General features: G+C 42.0%; 3 protein-coding genes across 3 annotated transcripts; 2 read left to right on the forward strand and 1 right to left on the reverse strand.

Moving 5' to 3' along the window:
- Positions 1-691: 691 nt before the first annotated feature.
- LOC142898614 (tubulin alpha-1C chain-like) lies at positions 692-4025 on the reverse strand. Its single transcript, XM_076041636.1, has 4 exons — positions 3882-4025; positions 2617-2839; positions 2334-2482; positions 692-2253 (listed from the first exon to the last, which is right to left on the reverse strand). The coding sequence occupies exons 1-4, from the start codon at positions 3882-3884 to the stop codon at positions 1270-1272; spliced, it is 1359 nt and encodes a 452-aa protein (XP_075897751.1). The 5' UTR covers positions 3885-4025; the 3' UTR covers positions 692-1269.
- Positions 4026-5053: 1028 nt separating this feature from the next.
- Positions 5054-7742, forward strand: LOC142898817 (tubulin alpha-1C chain-like). Its single transcript, XM_076042046.1, has 4 exons — positions 5054-5212; positions 6127-6352; positions 6473-6621; positions 6702-7742. Exons 1-4 carry the CDS (start codon positions 5210-5212, stop codon positions 7680-7682), a joined length of 1359 nt encoding a protein of 452 aa, XP_075898161.1. The 5' UTR covers positions 5054-5209; the 3' UTR covers positions 7683-7742.
- A 2260-nt stretch (positions 7743-10002) lies between these two features.
- nemp1 (nuclear envelope integral membrane protein 1) lies at positions 10003-13289 on the forward strand. The gene is made up of 9 exons (XM_076041879.1): positions 10003-10233; positions 10963-11084; positions 11240-11456; positions 11540-11612; positions 11744-11837; positions 11935-12049; positions 12228-12453; positions 12697-12873; positions 13112-13289. Exons 1-9 carry the CDS (start codon positions 10131-10133, stop codon positions 13272-13274), a joined length of 1290 nt encoding a protein of 429 aa, XP_075897994.1. The 5' UTR covers positions 10003-10130; the 3' UTR covers positions 13275-13289.
- Positions 13290-13505: the final 216 nt, after the last annotated feature.

Genomic DNA, 13505 nt, shown 5'->3' on the forward strand with positions numbered 1-13505 from the left:
GAATCTCTGGAGCTCAGCCAGAGTGATCTTTGGGTTCTTCTTTACCTCACCGAGGCTCTTCTCCCCCGGAAGCTCAGTTTGTTCGAGGAAGAGTCCTGGTCGTCCCAAACTTCTTCCATTGAAGGATGATTGAGGCCACGGTGCTCTTAGGAACATTAAGAGCAACAGATTTTTTTTATTTATTTTTTTTGGTAGCCATTACCAGATCTGTTCCTTGCCACAATTCTGTCTCTCAGCTCTTCAGTCAGTTCCTTCAACCTCATGATTCTCATTTTCTCTGACTTTACACTGTGAGCTGTAAGGTCATATATTGAAAGGTGTGTGCTTTTCCCAATCAAGTCCAATCAATACAAATAAGGTCATCTGGACTCCAACAAAGGTGTAGGCCCATTTCAGGGGTGATCAGAAGAATTGGACAGCACCTGAGTTAAATATACAAGTGTCACAGCAAAGGGTCTGAGTACTTATGGCCATGTGATATCTGTGTTTATTCTGGAATAATTCTGCAAAAGTTTCTACATGTCTGTTTTTCTGACAATATTGGGTACTGTGTGCATGAATGTGGAAAAATGAAATTAATTGATTTTAGCAAATGGCTGCATTATGCTAAAGAGTGAAAATTTTAAGGGGGTCTGAATACTTTTCGAACCCAATGTAACTATGAATGTAGGACAGAATGGAATGAACATGAAACAGTGCAGATGGTAGACTTTATTTTATGCACATGACTTGCACAATAAAAGCACAGAAAAAGGAATGAAAGTTCAAAAAATGGGCGACACGGAGGCGCAGTGGTTAGCGCTGCTGCCTCACAGCAAGAAGGCCGTGGTTTCGATTCCGGGCCAGGGACCTTTCTGTGTGGAGTTTGTATGTTCTCCATGTGTCTGCCTGGGTTCTCTCCAGGTTCTCCGGCTTTCTCCCACAGTCTAAAAACATGCATGTGAGGTCAAATAAACATTTTAATTTGTCTGTAGGTGTGCATGTGAGTGTGAATGGTTGTTTGTCTCTATGTGGCCCTGCGATGAACTGGCGACTTGTCCAGGGTGTACCCTGCCTTCACCCTATGACAGCTGGGATAGGCTCCAACAGACCCCCGTGACCCTTAGCTCAGGAAGAAGCAGGTATGGAAAAAGAATGAATGAGTTCAAAAGATTAATTTCAAGTCAGAACAGGTGAGCCATTTTTGAAAAGCAGACAAAGGTTTGCATAACACCATGAACATGACATTGCCCAATTTGCTCAGAAATTTCCAACAAACTCATAAGTCATTTAAAACTCATCTCCATCATCTTCATCATCATCCTCTCCCGTGCTATCAGTTCCAACCTCCTCATAATCCTTCTCTAGAGCTGCCATGTCCTCTCTGGCCTCACTGAACTCTCCCTCCTCCATACCCTCACCCACATACCAGTGAACAAAGGCACGCTTAGCGTACATCAGATCAAACTTGTGGTCAAGGCGAGCCCAGGCCTCTGCGATAGCAGTGGTGTTGCTCAGCATGCACACAGCCCTCTGGACCTTGGCCAGGTCGCCACCAGGGACCACAGTGGGGGGCTGGTAGTTGATGCCAACCTTGAAACCAGTGGGGCACCAGTCCACAAACTGGATGGTACGTTTGGTTTTGATGGTGGCGATGGCAGCGTTCACATCTTTGGGCACCACGTCACCACGGTACAGCAGGCAGCAAGCCATGTACTTGCCGTGGCGAGGGTCACACTTGACCATCTGATTGGCTGGCTCAAAGCAAGCATTGGTGATCTCAGAAACTGTTAACTGCTCGTGGTAGGCCTTCTCAGCTGAGATGACAGGGGCGTATGTGGCCAGAGGGAAGTGGATACGGGGATATGGCACCAAGTTGGTCTGAAACTCTGTCAGATCAACATTCAGGGCACCATCGAAACGGAGGGAGGCAGTGATGGAGGAAACAATCTGACCGATCAACCTGTTGAGGTTGGTGTAACTGGGACGCTCGATATCGAGGTTCCTGCGGCAGATGTCGTAGATGGCCTCGTTATCCACCATGAAGGCACAGTCAGAGTGCTCCAGGGTGGTATGAGTGGTCAGGATGGAGTTGTAGGGCTCCACAACAGCTGTGGACACCTGGGGAGCTGGGTAGACGGAGAACTCCAGCTTGGACTTCTTGCCGTAGTCCACAGACAGACGCTCCATCAGCAGGGAGGTGAAACCAGAGCCGGTGCCGCCACCAAAGCTGTGGAACACCAGGAAACCCTGGAGGCCTGTGCACTGGTCAGCCTGTGGGAAATGGAAAAACAGTTTATTTTGCAATACAATTCTTTCCAAATTGTCAAGGTAAATTTGGAGATCTCCATCACCAGTTTGCGGATCCTGTCGACAACCAAGTCAATGAGCTCTTTCCCCACAGTGTAGTGCCCACGGGCGTAGTTGTTGGCTGCATCCTCCTTGCCAGTGATCAGCTGCTCAGGGTGGAACAGCTGGCGGTAGGTCCCAGTGCGCACCTCATCTTTAAAAAAAAAAGAAAAAAAAAGAAAAAAAATTACAATGAAATAAAGTATAAATGAATGAAGGTTTGTCTCATTAAAAAAAAATGTAGGCTTAATTAAATCAAATTCAGCCACCATTAATCTTTTGTTTTACCTATTACAGAGGGCTCCAGGTCCACAAAGACGGCCCTGGGGACGTGCTTTCCAGCTCCAGTCTCACTGAAGAACGTGTTGAAGGAATCATCTCCTCCTCCAATGGTCTTGTCACCGGGCATCTGTCCGTCCGGCTGGATCCCATGTTCCAGGCAGTAAAGCTCCCAGCAGGCATTGCCCATCTGGACACCTGCCTGACCCACGTGGATGGAGATGCACTCACGCTATAGGAGAACAAAGAAATTTCGTCAAATGGTTAAGCTTGTAAATCTATTCAGTTCTTTTTCAGGAGTTTCAGGATAAAAGGCCCATATCTCTATTATAAATCACACTTTGCAGAGACAATCGTGAAAATAAAATGAATATATGTATGCCTAGACATTAAGCTCCACCGTCAAACAAAGTAAAATATTTATAACACAGCAGTGATCTCAAAATCCTAATTTAATCCAGTGGTTACAAAGCTGCAAAGCAGACCATCAGCTAGAACAATAATTTTGCACTGATTAGAGTCTCTACTACTAGATCAGCAGTGTTGAGTGTTTTTTGTTTGGTTGGAAGATTTAAAAAGAAACAGGAGGCCTCTTTGTTGGGACTATGACACTAGTCATGAGTCACCTGATGACCAACTCTTAAGTCATTCACATACTAAACGAATCAATTTGACCCAAGTTCATCACGAGGAAGACATGGGGTAAGTAAGGGAACAAACTTAGCCTGAGGGGAGGGGGTAAAAGATAGATACATTCATGAATGAATGCATGAATAAAAATCAAGATGAATGCCTGTTGATTCCAAAATGACATTTTGTAATGCTGCTAAAATTAAGACATTTAAAAAAAAAAAAAAAAAAACGCTCAAGACGTAAGGATTTTGTCAAAGGCTTTGGTTAAACTGAAGTTTGCAGTCTGGTAAGGGAACGACCCCCAACAAAGTGTCAGCAACAACAGGAACGTGTGAAGCCAGTCACGGTCAGAAAAACTGGAGAAGGCTTGAGTTCGGACGGTGGCCACATTTACTGACGGCTTTTGTCTGTGCGGTGTCATAACTTGAACACGTTTGAGCTACGTTTATCACAAGTTCACAGAAGAAGCTAAATTTAGAACGTGCTTGGATGGAATTAAGGCAGATGATGGATCCACATTTCCAGCTGAAACACTTCAGCTGGGCTGACCTATTTAGACTCTTCAGAAGGTGAAATTTTGAGTCTCAAAAAGTTTTTTGTTTTTTTTTTAAAGGGAAAAACAGAAAACAGCTACTACTCACCATTTTGTGAAGATCTCAAGTCAAATAAACGTTTAGACTGCAAGGAAAAGAGGCAAACTTCTACTCTTATCCTTACAAACAGACCATAAGGAGGTCTATGCAAGAAGTGAACGGCACGCGTCGCAGGGCGGAATGTTTTATATACACTGTTGCCAAAGCCGATTGGTTCTCGGGACACAATGTGAGGCTCCTATTGGTTAAATTTTGACTTCTGTATTACTTTTTTTTCCCTCTTAAAAAGCTTTATTGAATATAAACAGGTGCATTCAAAAGTCAAGTCCATCCATCCCTCCATTGTGTTTTTAAATGTCCGAACTCACCTTTGTCATTGCATGCACTCTAAGGTTCTGACGGCAATATACCATTATTCAAATAATAGGGCCGGTGTCACTGAGAAGGTTTCTGAATTTTTTTTAAATGTTTGTAATCTTGATATTAGTAAACTTGATAGTAAAACAATAAGATTTATAAGTGATATATTTTTTAATTAAAGCCACAGAATTCAGACTGGGTTGTAAGCACACGAAGCTGTTTAGTATTTCAACTTTGGTCTTTTTTCATGTTAAGCCTGTTGAATTAGCAAAACATGCTTATTTAATGACCACTGTTGGGTTATAGGTTAGGAACTCCATCATCTCTTTTTTTTTTTTTTTTTTTTTTTTCTGGGGGGGGTTGCGATTGAAACACAAGGTCCGAAAAATGTACTAAGAAGCTGGCAAAAACACCTTGTTTTTATATTGTTTCAATATACTGTATTCTATCTTAGACAGGCAGAATTAACACTGAAGTGGTGAAATTGGGCAGGCAGATAGGATTTTGAAGTTCTCTCTGAAAATGTTTCGCTGAATAATAACTAAATCACATGTCATAGACTTTACTTCCCTAATTTTCAAAGATTCAGAAACTTTCTCAGTGACACCGATCCTAATATTTGAAAAATGGTATACAGTAGTGGCATCACAACCTTAGAGTGCATGCAATGACAAAGGGGGAGTTCGGAAATTGGACATTTAAAAACACAAGGGAGGGATGGATGAACCTGACTTCTGAATGCACCTGTTTAAATTCAATAAAGCTTTTTTAGAGGGGGGAAAAAAAAAAGTAATGCGGAAGTTACATTTTAACCAATAGGAGTCTCGCAATTGTGTCCCGAGAACCAATCCGCTTAGGCAACAGTGTATAGTCTATGTATAAAACACTACGCCCTGTGACGCGTGCCGTTCATTTCTTGCATAGACTTCCTTAAGGTCTGTTTGTAAGAACGAGAGTTGAAGTTTGCCTCTTTTCCTTGTAGTCTAAACGTTTGTTTGACTTGACATCTTCACAAAATGGTGAGTAGTTGTTTTCTGTTTTTCTCTTCTTTTTTTGACGCATTTTTAATTTTATTTTTAATTTTATTTTTATTTTATTTTTTACCTTATGAAGAGTCTAAATGGGTCAGTCCAGTTGAAGCGTTTCAGCTGAAAATGTGGATCCATCAACTGCCTTAATTGCATCCGAGCACGTTCTAAATGCAGCTTTTTCTGTGAATTTGCAATATACGTAGGCCGAACGTGTTCAAGTTATGACACCGCACGGACAAAGCCATCAGTAAACATGGCCACCGTCCGAACTCAAATCCGCTCGGTGCCGCCTGTCTACGGTTTTTCTGACCGTGACTGGCTTCACAAAGGGTAACGTGCTTTCAGTGTCTGCCACGTTCCCGTTTTTTGCTGATTTTGTTGTGCTTGTTTCCTTACCAGACTGCAAATTTCAGTTTAACCAACGGCTTTGACAAAATCCTTACGTCTTTAAGTTTGTTCTCTGACTCACCCCACGTCTCTCTCGTGATGAACTTGGGTCAAATTGATTCGTTTAGTTTGTGAATGACTTCAGAGTTGGTCATCAGGTGACTCATGACTAGTATCATAATCTCAACAAAGGGGCCTTCTGTTTCCTTTTAAATCTTCCAGGCAAACAAAAAACACTCAACGCTGCTGATCTGGTGGTAGAGACTCTAATCCGTGCAAAATTGTCGTTCTATCTGATGGTCTACTTTGTAACCATTGGATTAAATTAGGATTTTGAGATTACTACTGTCTTGTCATGTGTAAATATTTTGATTTGTATTTATGGTGTAGCCTGATGTTCAAGTATACATAGATTCATTTTATTTTTTAACATTGTCTCTGCAGAGTTTGATGAAAAATAACTGAAAAGGTTTACAAGCTTAACGAGGTGACAAGATTTCTTTGTTCTCCTATAGCGTGAGTGCATCTCCATCCACGTGGGTCAGGCAGGTGTCCAGATGGGCAATGCCTGCTGGGAGCTTTACTGCCTGGAACATGGGATCCAGCCGGACGGAAAGATGCCCAGTGACAAGACCGTTGGAGGAAGAGGAGATGATTCCTTCAACACGTTCTTTAGTGAGACTGGAGCTGGAAAGCACGTCCCCAGGGCTGTCTTTGTGGACCTGGAGCCCACTGTAATTGGTAAAGCAACATATTAATGATGGCTGAATTGATAATTCATTAATTAATCTTGGATTTTTGTTAATGAGACAAAACTTCATTTATACTTCATTATAATTTTTCTTATTTTTTTTTTTAAAGATGAGGTGCGCACTGGGACCTACCGCCAGCTGTTCCACCCTGAGCAGCTGATCACTGGCAAGGAGGATGCAGCCAACAACTACGCCCGTGGGCACTACACTGTGGGGAAAGAGCTCATTGACTTGGTTCTGGACAGGATCCGCAAACTGGTGATGGAGATCTCCAAATTTGCATTCAGGGTTTGGAAAGAATTGTATTGCAAAATAAACTGCTTTTCCCTTTCCCACAGGCTGACCAGTGCACAGGCCTCCAGGGTTTCCTGGTGTTCCACAGCTTTGGTGGCGGCACCGGCTCTGGTTTCACCTCCCTGCTGATGGAGCGTCTGTCTGTGGACTACGGCAAGAAGTCCAAGCTGGAGTTCTCCGTCTACCCAGCTCCCCAGGTGTCCACAGCTGTTGTGGAGCCCTACAACTCCATCCTGACCACTCACACCACCCTGGAGCACTCTGACTGTGCCTTCATGGTGGATAACGAGGCCATCTACGACATCTGCCGCAGGAACCTCGATATCGAGCGTCCCAGTTACACCAACCTCAACAGGTTGATCGGTCAGATTGTTTCCTCCATCACTGCCTCCCTCCGTTTCGATGGTGCCCTGAATGTTGATCTGACAGAGTTTCAGACCAACTTGGTGCCATATCCCCGTATCCACTTCCCTCTGGCCACATACGCCCCTGTCATCTCAGCTGAGAAGGCCTACCACGAGCAGTTAACAGTTTCTGAGATCACCAACTCTTGCTTTGAGCCAGCCAATCAGATGGTCAAGTGTGACCCTCGCCACGGCAAGTACATGGCTTGCTGCCTGCTGTACCGCGGTGACGTGGTGCCCAAAGATGTGAACGCTGCCATCGCCACCATCAAAACCAAACGCTCCATCCAGTTTGTGGACTGGTGCCCCACTGGTTTCAAGGTTGGCATCAACTACCAGCCCCCCACTGTGGTCCCTGGTGGCGACCTGGCCAAGGTCCAGAGGGCTGTGTGCATGCTGAGCAACACCACTGCTATCGCAGAGGCCTGGGCTCGCCTTGACCACAAGTTTGATCTGATGTACGCTAAGCGTGCCTTTGTTCACTGGTATGTGGGTGAGGGTATGGAGGAGGGGGAGTTCAGCGAGGCCAGAGAGGACATGGCAGCTCTAGAGAAGGATTACGAGGAGGTGGGAGCAGATAGTCTGGGAGAGGATGATGATGATGAGGGAGAGGAATATTGAACAACCAATTTTCCAATGCACATGTTCATTTGTAGAATAAAATTTCTTTCTACACTGCAATGTCCGTTTGAACTGTCATGTTTTTACAACTAATGGTGTATGTGACCAGTGTTTTTGATTTTACAACGCAGATTGCAGTTACATGTTTCAAAGGATGGTAAATCTGTCTTTACTAATAGAACAAGTAGAGTATAAACAAATTAACAGTTTAAACTTATAAATCAAACATCTAAACATCAAATCGCCTGCTCTACCAAATCAAACCCTACTCTCAATCGATTTCGCCATTTGAAACATATTTAAAGCAATGTCAGTCATTAGCACCAATACTACTTGACCTCTCGCTCTACTTCTTTGGCAACACAAGCATGCAAGCGTTGTGTTTAGTGTGGCTGTTATGAACCCAGCATCACTTTTCCTTTCATGTCAAAATGCTCAAGTCAGATGTCCAAAAAATACCGAACTGAGTAATTGGTCTCTTGGCTATACTGTATTGGCTACATACATATACAGACATACATGTTTGCATAAATATAAATAAACACCAATCCAGGTACAAATCATAGTGATATCACGTAATTTCCCACTAGTGCCTCTGTCATTATCTCATTATTTTAGATCCTAAAAGCTATCTTTATTATGTGATCATTTAACTTGCTTCAGTCATCCATTCTGTTTAACAATTCCATGCAAATATCTCTAGGGGGCACTATTAGACAGCCTTCCTCAGGTTGTATTTTGAAAAATTGTAAAGTGGCTGCAATCTTCGGATTGCCCCGGAGTCTGACTCATGCAGAACTCAATTCTTATTTTCATTTAATTCAAGGCATTTGACTTATCCGGGGTTGTGTCCTGCCTTGACCTGAGAGACAACAAAAAGACGTAAATTAAAACAGGCAGGTCAAAAGGTGAAAGGTTAAAAAAGGAGGAACAAGTGTAAACTTATTTACCCCGACATCTTCTCTCCTCCCATCACCATGTAAAACAAATTTAGAACTCATGATTGCTTACATACTGTATGTATGCTTGAAAATTATTCATATAGAAAATGTGGCTGTGATGATATCACTTATACACATTTCAAGTGCATAACTGTAGCTGCAAGTTATCTGCCTAAAGTAGCTTGTATGTGTTCTTTTTCTCAAAAAAACTAAACTAAACCAAATGCAGGCATTGTGGCAGGCAAACTGGAAGGCGCACCGGAAGAAGTCAGGCAGGTGGAGGTTGATGAGCATGGTAATCAGCCTGCGGCCATTGCAGGATCAACATCTCCCTGCAATTGGAGGTAGGAATGTTCAGGCTTTGTAAATCAAATGCCACAAATCACATGGGTTACAAACCCATTTATTAAAAAAAAAAAAAAAAAAAATAGAGAGAGAGAGAGTGTGTGTTGTGAAACATGGGTTGCTCAACACGTTGCCAGTTCATAACAGAGTTCCTCCATCTGTCCTACGCTAAGGGTGCCAAGTTGACCCAGCCAGCATATGTGTGGGCTATCGGAGGAAGCTGAAGTATGGGGGAGAACTATTTCAGAGACCATGCAGAAACAATGCAAAAAACAAAAAAACAAAAAAAAACAGCCTTGGTGCAAACCACCATCATTCCATGCAATGACTATAATGACCGCATCACTTTGGAAGTCGTAATGCCATAAAAATGATCACAGCTCATCTACTTCTCACGATTTAATTCCGGATAATTTCAATAGTCTGACATTTTCACTAAAAAAAATCAACTACACTGCAATTGTTCCAATAATTCCGACTTTAATTTTAAAATTAGAGAATTTTTGCGCGATCGTCGAGCATTCATGATGACGTCGATGTCCGACAGATGTCTTCTTTCTTTCCAGGCCTTTAGGTGGCGGTATGAACGTCGGTTGAAATGTTTTCTTCCAACAGCGAGTTGTCCAACCTGCAGTAGATCTCCTGGTGGAACCAATAAGGGCGAGCGTGTAAAATAGTGGGGGAGAACCAATCAGAGCGGGCATTTAAAATATCGTCGGCAAGCAATCGTCCCATTTTTATTTTTATTTTTATTTTTATTTTTATTTTTATTTTTATTTTTATTTTATTTTTTTCGGGGGGGGGGTGTTTGTATTTATATATGTGTGTGTGTGTCCATTCTGTATTTATTAATTAAAAAAAAAAAGTGAATAAAAAACATCCCAACTCCTCATGACTCGCGAGATCTTACTTGAAAATCACCAAACAATTTCACCGCGACAGCAAGAGACAAAAACCTCGTGAGAAGAGACGATATTTGACATGTTCACCCTGATTGGTTGTACACCGATATTTTTATATGCTCGCCCTGATTGGCTGAAAGCAATTATACACGCAGCCCCGATTGGCTTAGAGAACGCAGGCTCCTTACGTTTCTCTGTCGCGTTATTGTTCTGAAGGGGCCGCGGTGCCTTTAAGCTAAAGGCAAAGAAAATGAATCATCATGGCGGGCTGCATGAAAATGGGAAACTGTTCCGCTTTCGCAGGATTAATGTTTATCATGCTCCTGTTTGTTATTTTACCCCGGATATCACATCAAACGAGAGGTAAGTAACGGTGCCCTGACGCACCAACACAAAACTGTAACCAACTTTGTGATTATTTTAATCGAATGTCACTCCCCCGGCTAACTCCTTTTAGCTGTCGTATGGCTGTTGAACATGTTGCGCTGCGAAAGTTTTGTGCCACTGCTGTGTTTCTTTTTCACGAGTATGCGAGTAACCGGGTGTATCAAATGCAGATTAAGGTTGCCGCTTGATATACTCGAATTAACAGCGATAGTTAATTCCGTTGTTAGAATGTTTGCTTTTATCTCAAAACTGTCACTCACTTATAACGTCGTTCACAAGTTATTCCTCACTTGATTACACTTACAAAATGCAGTTACATTTTCTTTATCCACTCCAATGCAAAGCTAGCTTCTCGGTCGAATAACAGTAGCTATTTGCACATGCTGAGCCTTTTAAGATTTTTTAAAAAAAAAAAAAAACAACACACATTTTAGGCTTAGCTACACCTCTATTCCATACCTCCTTCACATCTTTTAAACCAGTCAATTTTCACTGCAAAACTACAAAGGACTTAGGTATGGAGGAACCTACTAGAACTGTCTGCAGCGAATCCGGGGTTTCACCCTGGTCGCTACTTCATCGCTGGACCACGAGAGAGACACAACCATTAAAACCTGTGACACTATTAACCTAATGCACTACAAGTTCATTATTTTTTTTGACTTTTTTTTTTTTTTAATCACCATCTTCTTGTTTTGTATCTAGGCAGCAAACTTTCAGTGACTGATCTCCATAATGGAGAGACTTATGTCATGACGGGGCCTAACAGTTTCTGTTATGAAAATTCCATTGTGCCAAGCTGGAGACACACATGGACTACAATTCAGGTAGCTCATATTCATTTTGCACCTCTGTTTAGTCTCTCCTGGCCGAATTTAAACCTATCAAATCAAGCCTGCAGTATCTGCACTGATGACATTGATTTGTTATAAATGAATAATGTCGCTCACAATCTTTTTTTTATTTTTTTATTTTTTTACAGGTCAAAGTATGGAGCTCAAAAGTATTCAAGGTGGAAATTGTGGATGGCGAGGAGCAGCTGCAGGAGCTGGAGCACTTCAGCGTTGTTGGTTGGATGCATGGTTTCATTCGTGAGCAGCATAATGAAACAACTATTCATATTGATTTGTACAGCACAAAGACATGTTTTAAGATTGATCCTGCTGACAGAACTCAATACACAGTAAAACCCACTCGCAGTAAGTTGTCAAACTCTTACTTTTTAAATTGAATGCTGAATAGATGGTTCAAAACCAACCTGTGTTTTTGTCTGTCCTTGCAGGGTATAACGTTTATCTGTTTTTGGTTTTCCTCTGTGGCATGTTATTGTTTGGCTTTGCAAACTCACTCAGCAGGTAAGTTCAGCATTACTTTGGAAATTCATCACAGTAATTCATTAAATAGAAATTCTTGTTCTTATACTGTCTATGGCAACTTGGGGAGCTGCCCTCCAATTTCATTGTTTTTGTATTTGTCCTTTTAACAGGAGTCAAACCTTCTTCTACTCTGCTGGTGTGAGCATCGGCGTATTTGCCTCTCTTGTATTTCTTGTCCTTGTTTTGGCTCGCCTTTTTCCAAGGGTGTGTAACATTATTTTGTTTTATAAATATCTGAGTTTTATGTCGGATCACTGCCTTCATGTCTCATAAGTTCATGTTTGTGTGTATTTTTCTACAGAAAAGCCCGTTTTATGTGTTACTTTTTGGAGGGTTGTCCTTTGCTGCATATGCCATTCAACTGGCTTATAGAAACCTCCGATTAATTTTGCAGGAGTATTGGCATGCAGCACTTGGTAAAGTTGCCTTCGTAATCTCAAAGTGATGAAAAATATAATTTTTTTTGCATTTTTAGTGCATAAAGTGAAGAAATTCGAGCAGAAATTCGAGCAATAGTTTTGAAATTGTTTACACATGAAATGTAACTAACAAACTTTCCTGTCTGTTAATCAATCTGTTTGTGTGTGTTTCCAGTTTATGTGGGACTGGTGGGATTTGTCAGTTTTGCTTTGTGCTACCGTTATGGTCCTCTTACAAATGAGAAGAACATCAACATCCTGTCATGGCTCCTCCAGCTGGCTGGCATACTCCTGGTCTATTCAGGGATTCAAATAAAGCAAGTTGCTTTCGCCATCATCGTGGCAGTAGTGTTTACTAAAAACTTGGAGTACCCCGTCTCAGCAGTGATACTTACATGGAGGTAAGTGTGGACAGAAGATGGTGCAAGAGTAACGTATCAAATTTGGTTGATTAGTCTGCATTCCCTTGGTAAACGGCACGTCTCAGGTATTCAATTGGTCTATTCAAGTAATTAAGGAAGTAACCCCCCCCTCATTTGAAACGAAGTTTAAATACAGATGATGCATGAATTCTTGAAAACAAAGCCCATAAAAATTGAATGCTTCTCCTTCGGTTTCATGTTGTTTTCCTGCGGTGTTTCTAGGAAAATTAGACGTCTTTTCTACTGGAAGCCAGAGCCACGCCACCTGTTGACTGAGGAGGAGTATCGGGAGCAAGGAGAAGAGGAAACGCGGCGTGCACTGGAGGAACTGAGGAGACAATGCAACAGTCCAGAATTCAGCTCATGGAAGATGGTGTCCAGGCTTCAGTCTCCACAAAGGTGGTTGCAGTGATTGCACTGACACACAAATGATGTTACCTTTCTAATTAGCTTTAGCCTTTTGGGGAGAAAACATGTTTGTTTTTTGTACTTGCACGGTAAATATTTGACTCTGCCAAACACTGGTTGAACTGGGAGTTGTGATCTTTTTCTGAATTTCTCATGCATCAATTTTCTTAAATCTTTTTTCATTTGTACTGTATATCACAGCTGCTGACATTATTCCTGTTTTATTCAGGTTTGCTGATTTTGTTGAGGGATCCTTCCACTTGATGCCAAATGAAGTATCTGTCCACGCACAGGAGTATGGCTTGGGAGCATTGTTGTTTGACACTGATGATGATGATGATGGTGATAATAATGAGGAGTGGATAGAAAATGAAGATGATGACAACGATTAAACCAGAGTGAGTCTGTGCAGTGTCGGTGAGATTTGCAAAGACTTTTCAAGAGAGGTAACTATGAAAAAAGCTCTGCAGGCCCACAGCTACAGTGGAGGCTGGGGTCAGATCAACCTTGTGATCTAGCTTTCATTGAAACATCACAATCATAAGGGCACAACAGTCAAGTCAAGAATTGTTTTCAGTTGTTGCATAGTTTCATGTCAGATATTACGAACAATAGCCATACAT

Source organism: Nelusetta ayraudi, unplaced genomic scaffold (assembly GCF_046127955.1).
Source record: "Nelusetta ayraudi isolate G7.1 ecotype Tasmania unplaced genomic scaffold, CSIRO-AGI_Nayr_v1 ptg000070l, whole genome shotgun sequence".
Classification (NCBI taxonomy): Eukaryota; Metazoa; Chordata; class Actinopteri; order Tetraodontiformes; family Monacanthidae; genus Nelusetta; species Nelusetta ayraudi.

What these genes read in the sequence shown, in the direction of transcription:
- nemp1 (XM_076041879.1), top strand. Translation starts at nt 10,131, where the DNA reads ATGGCGGGCTGCATGAAAATGGGAAACTGTTCCGCTTTCGCAGGATTA. An exon ending in GATATCACATCAAACGAGAG is followed by an intron (nt 10,234 to 10,962) that starts GTAAGTAACGGT and finishes TTTTGTATCTAG; the next exon opens with GCAGCAAACTTTCAGTGACT. An exon ending in CACAGTAAAACCCACTCGCA is followed by an intron (nt 11,457 to 11,539) that starts GTAAGTTGTCAA and finishes CTGTCCTTGCAG; the next exon opens with GGTATAACGTTTATCTGTTT.
- LOC142898817 (XM_076042046.1), top strand. An exon ending in CCTGGAGCCCACTGTAATTG is followed by an intron (nt 6,353 to 6,472) that starts GTAAAGCAACAT and finishes TTTTTTTTAAAG; the next exon opens with ATGAGGTGCGCACTGGGACC. An exon ending in TGGACAGGATCCGCAAACTG is followed by an intron (nt 6,622 to 6,701) that starts GTGATGGAGATC and finishes CCTTTCCCACAG; the next exon opens with GCTGACCAGTGCACAGGCCT.
- LOC142898614 (XM_076041636.1), bottom strand. An exon ending in CCTGGAGCCCTCTGTAATAG is followed by an intron (nt 2,483 to 2,616) that starts GTAAAACAAAAG and finishes TTTTTTTTAAAG; the next exon opens with ATGAGGTGCGCACTGGGACC. An exon ending in TCGACAGGATCCGCAAACTG is followed by an intron (nt 2,254 to 2,333) that starts GTGATGGAGATC and finishes CATTTCCCACAG; the next exon opens with GCTGACCAGTGCACAGGCCT.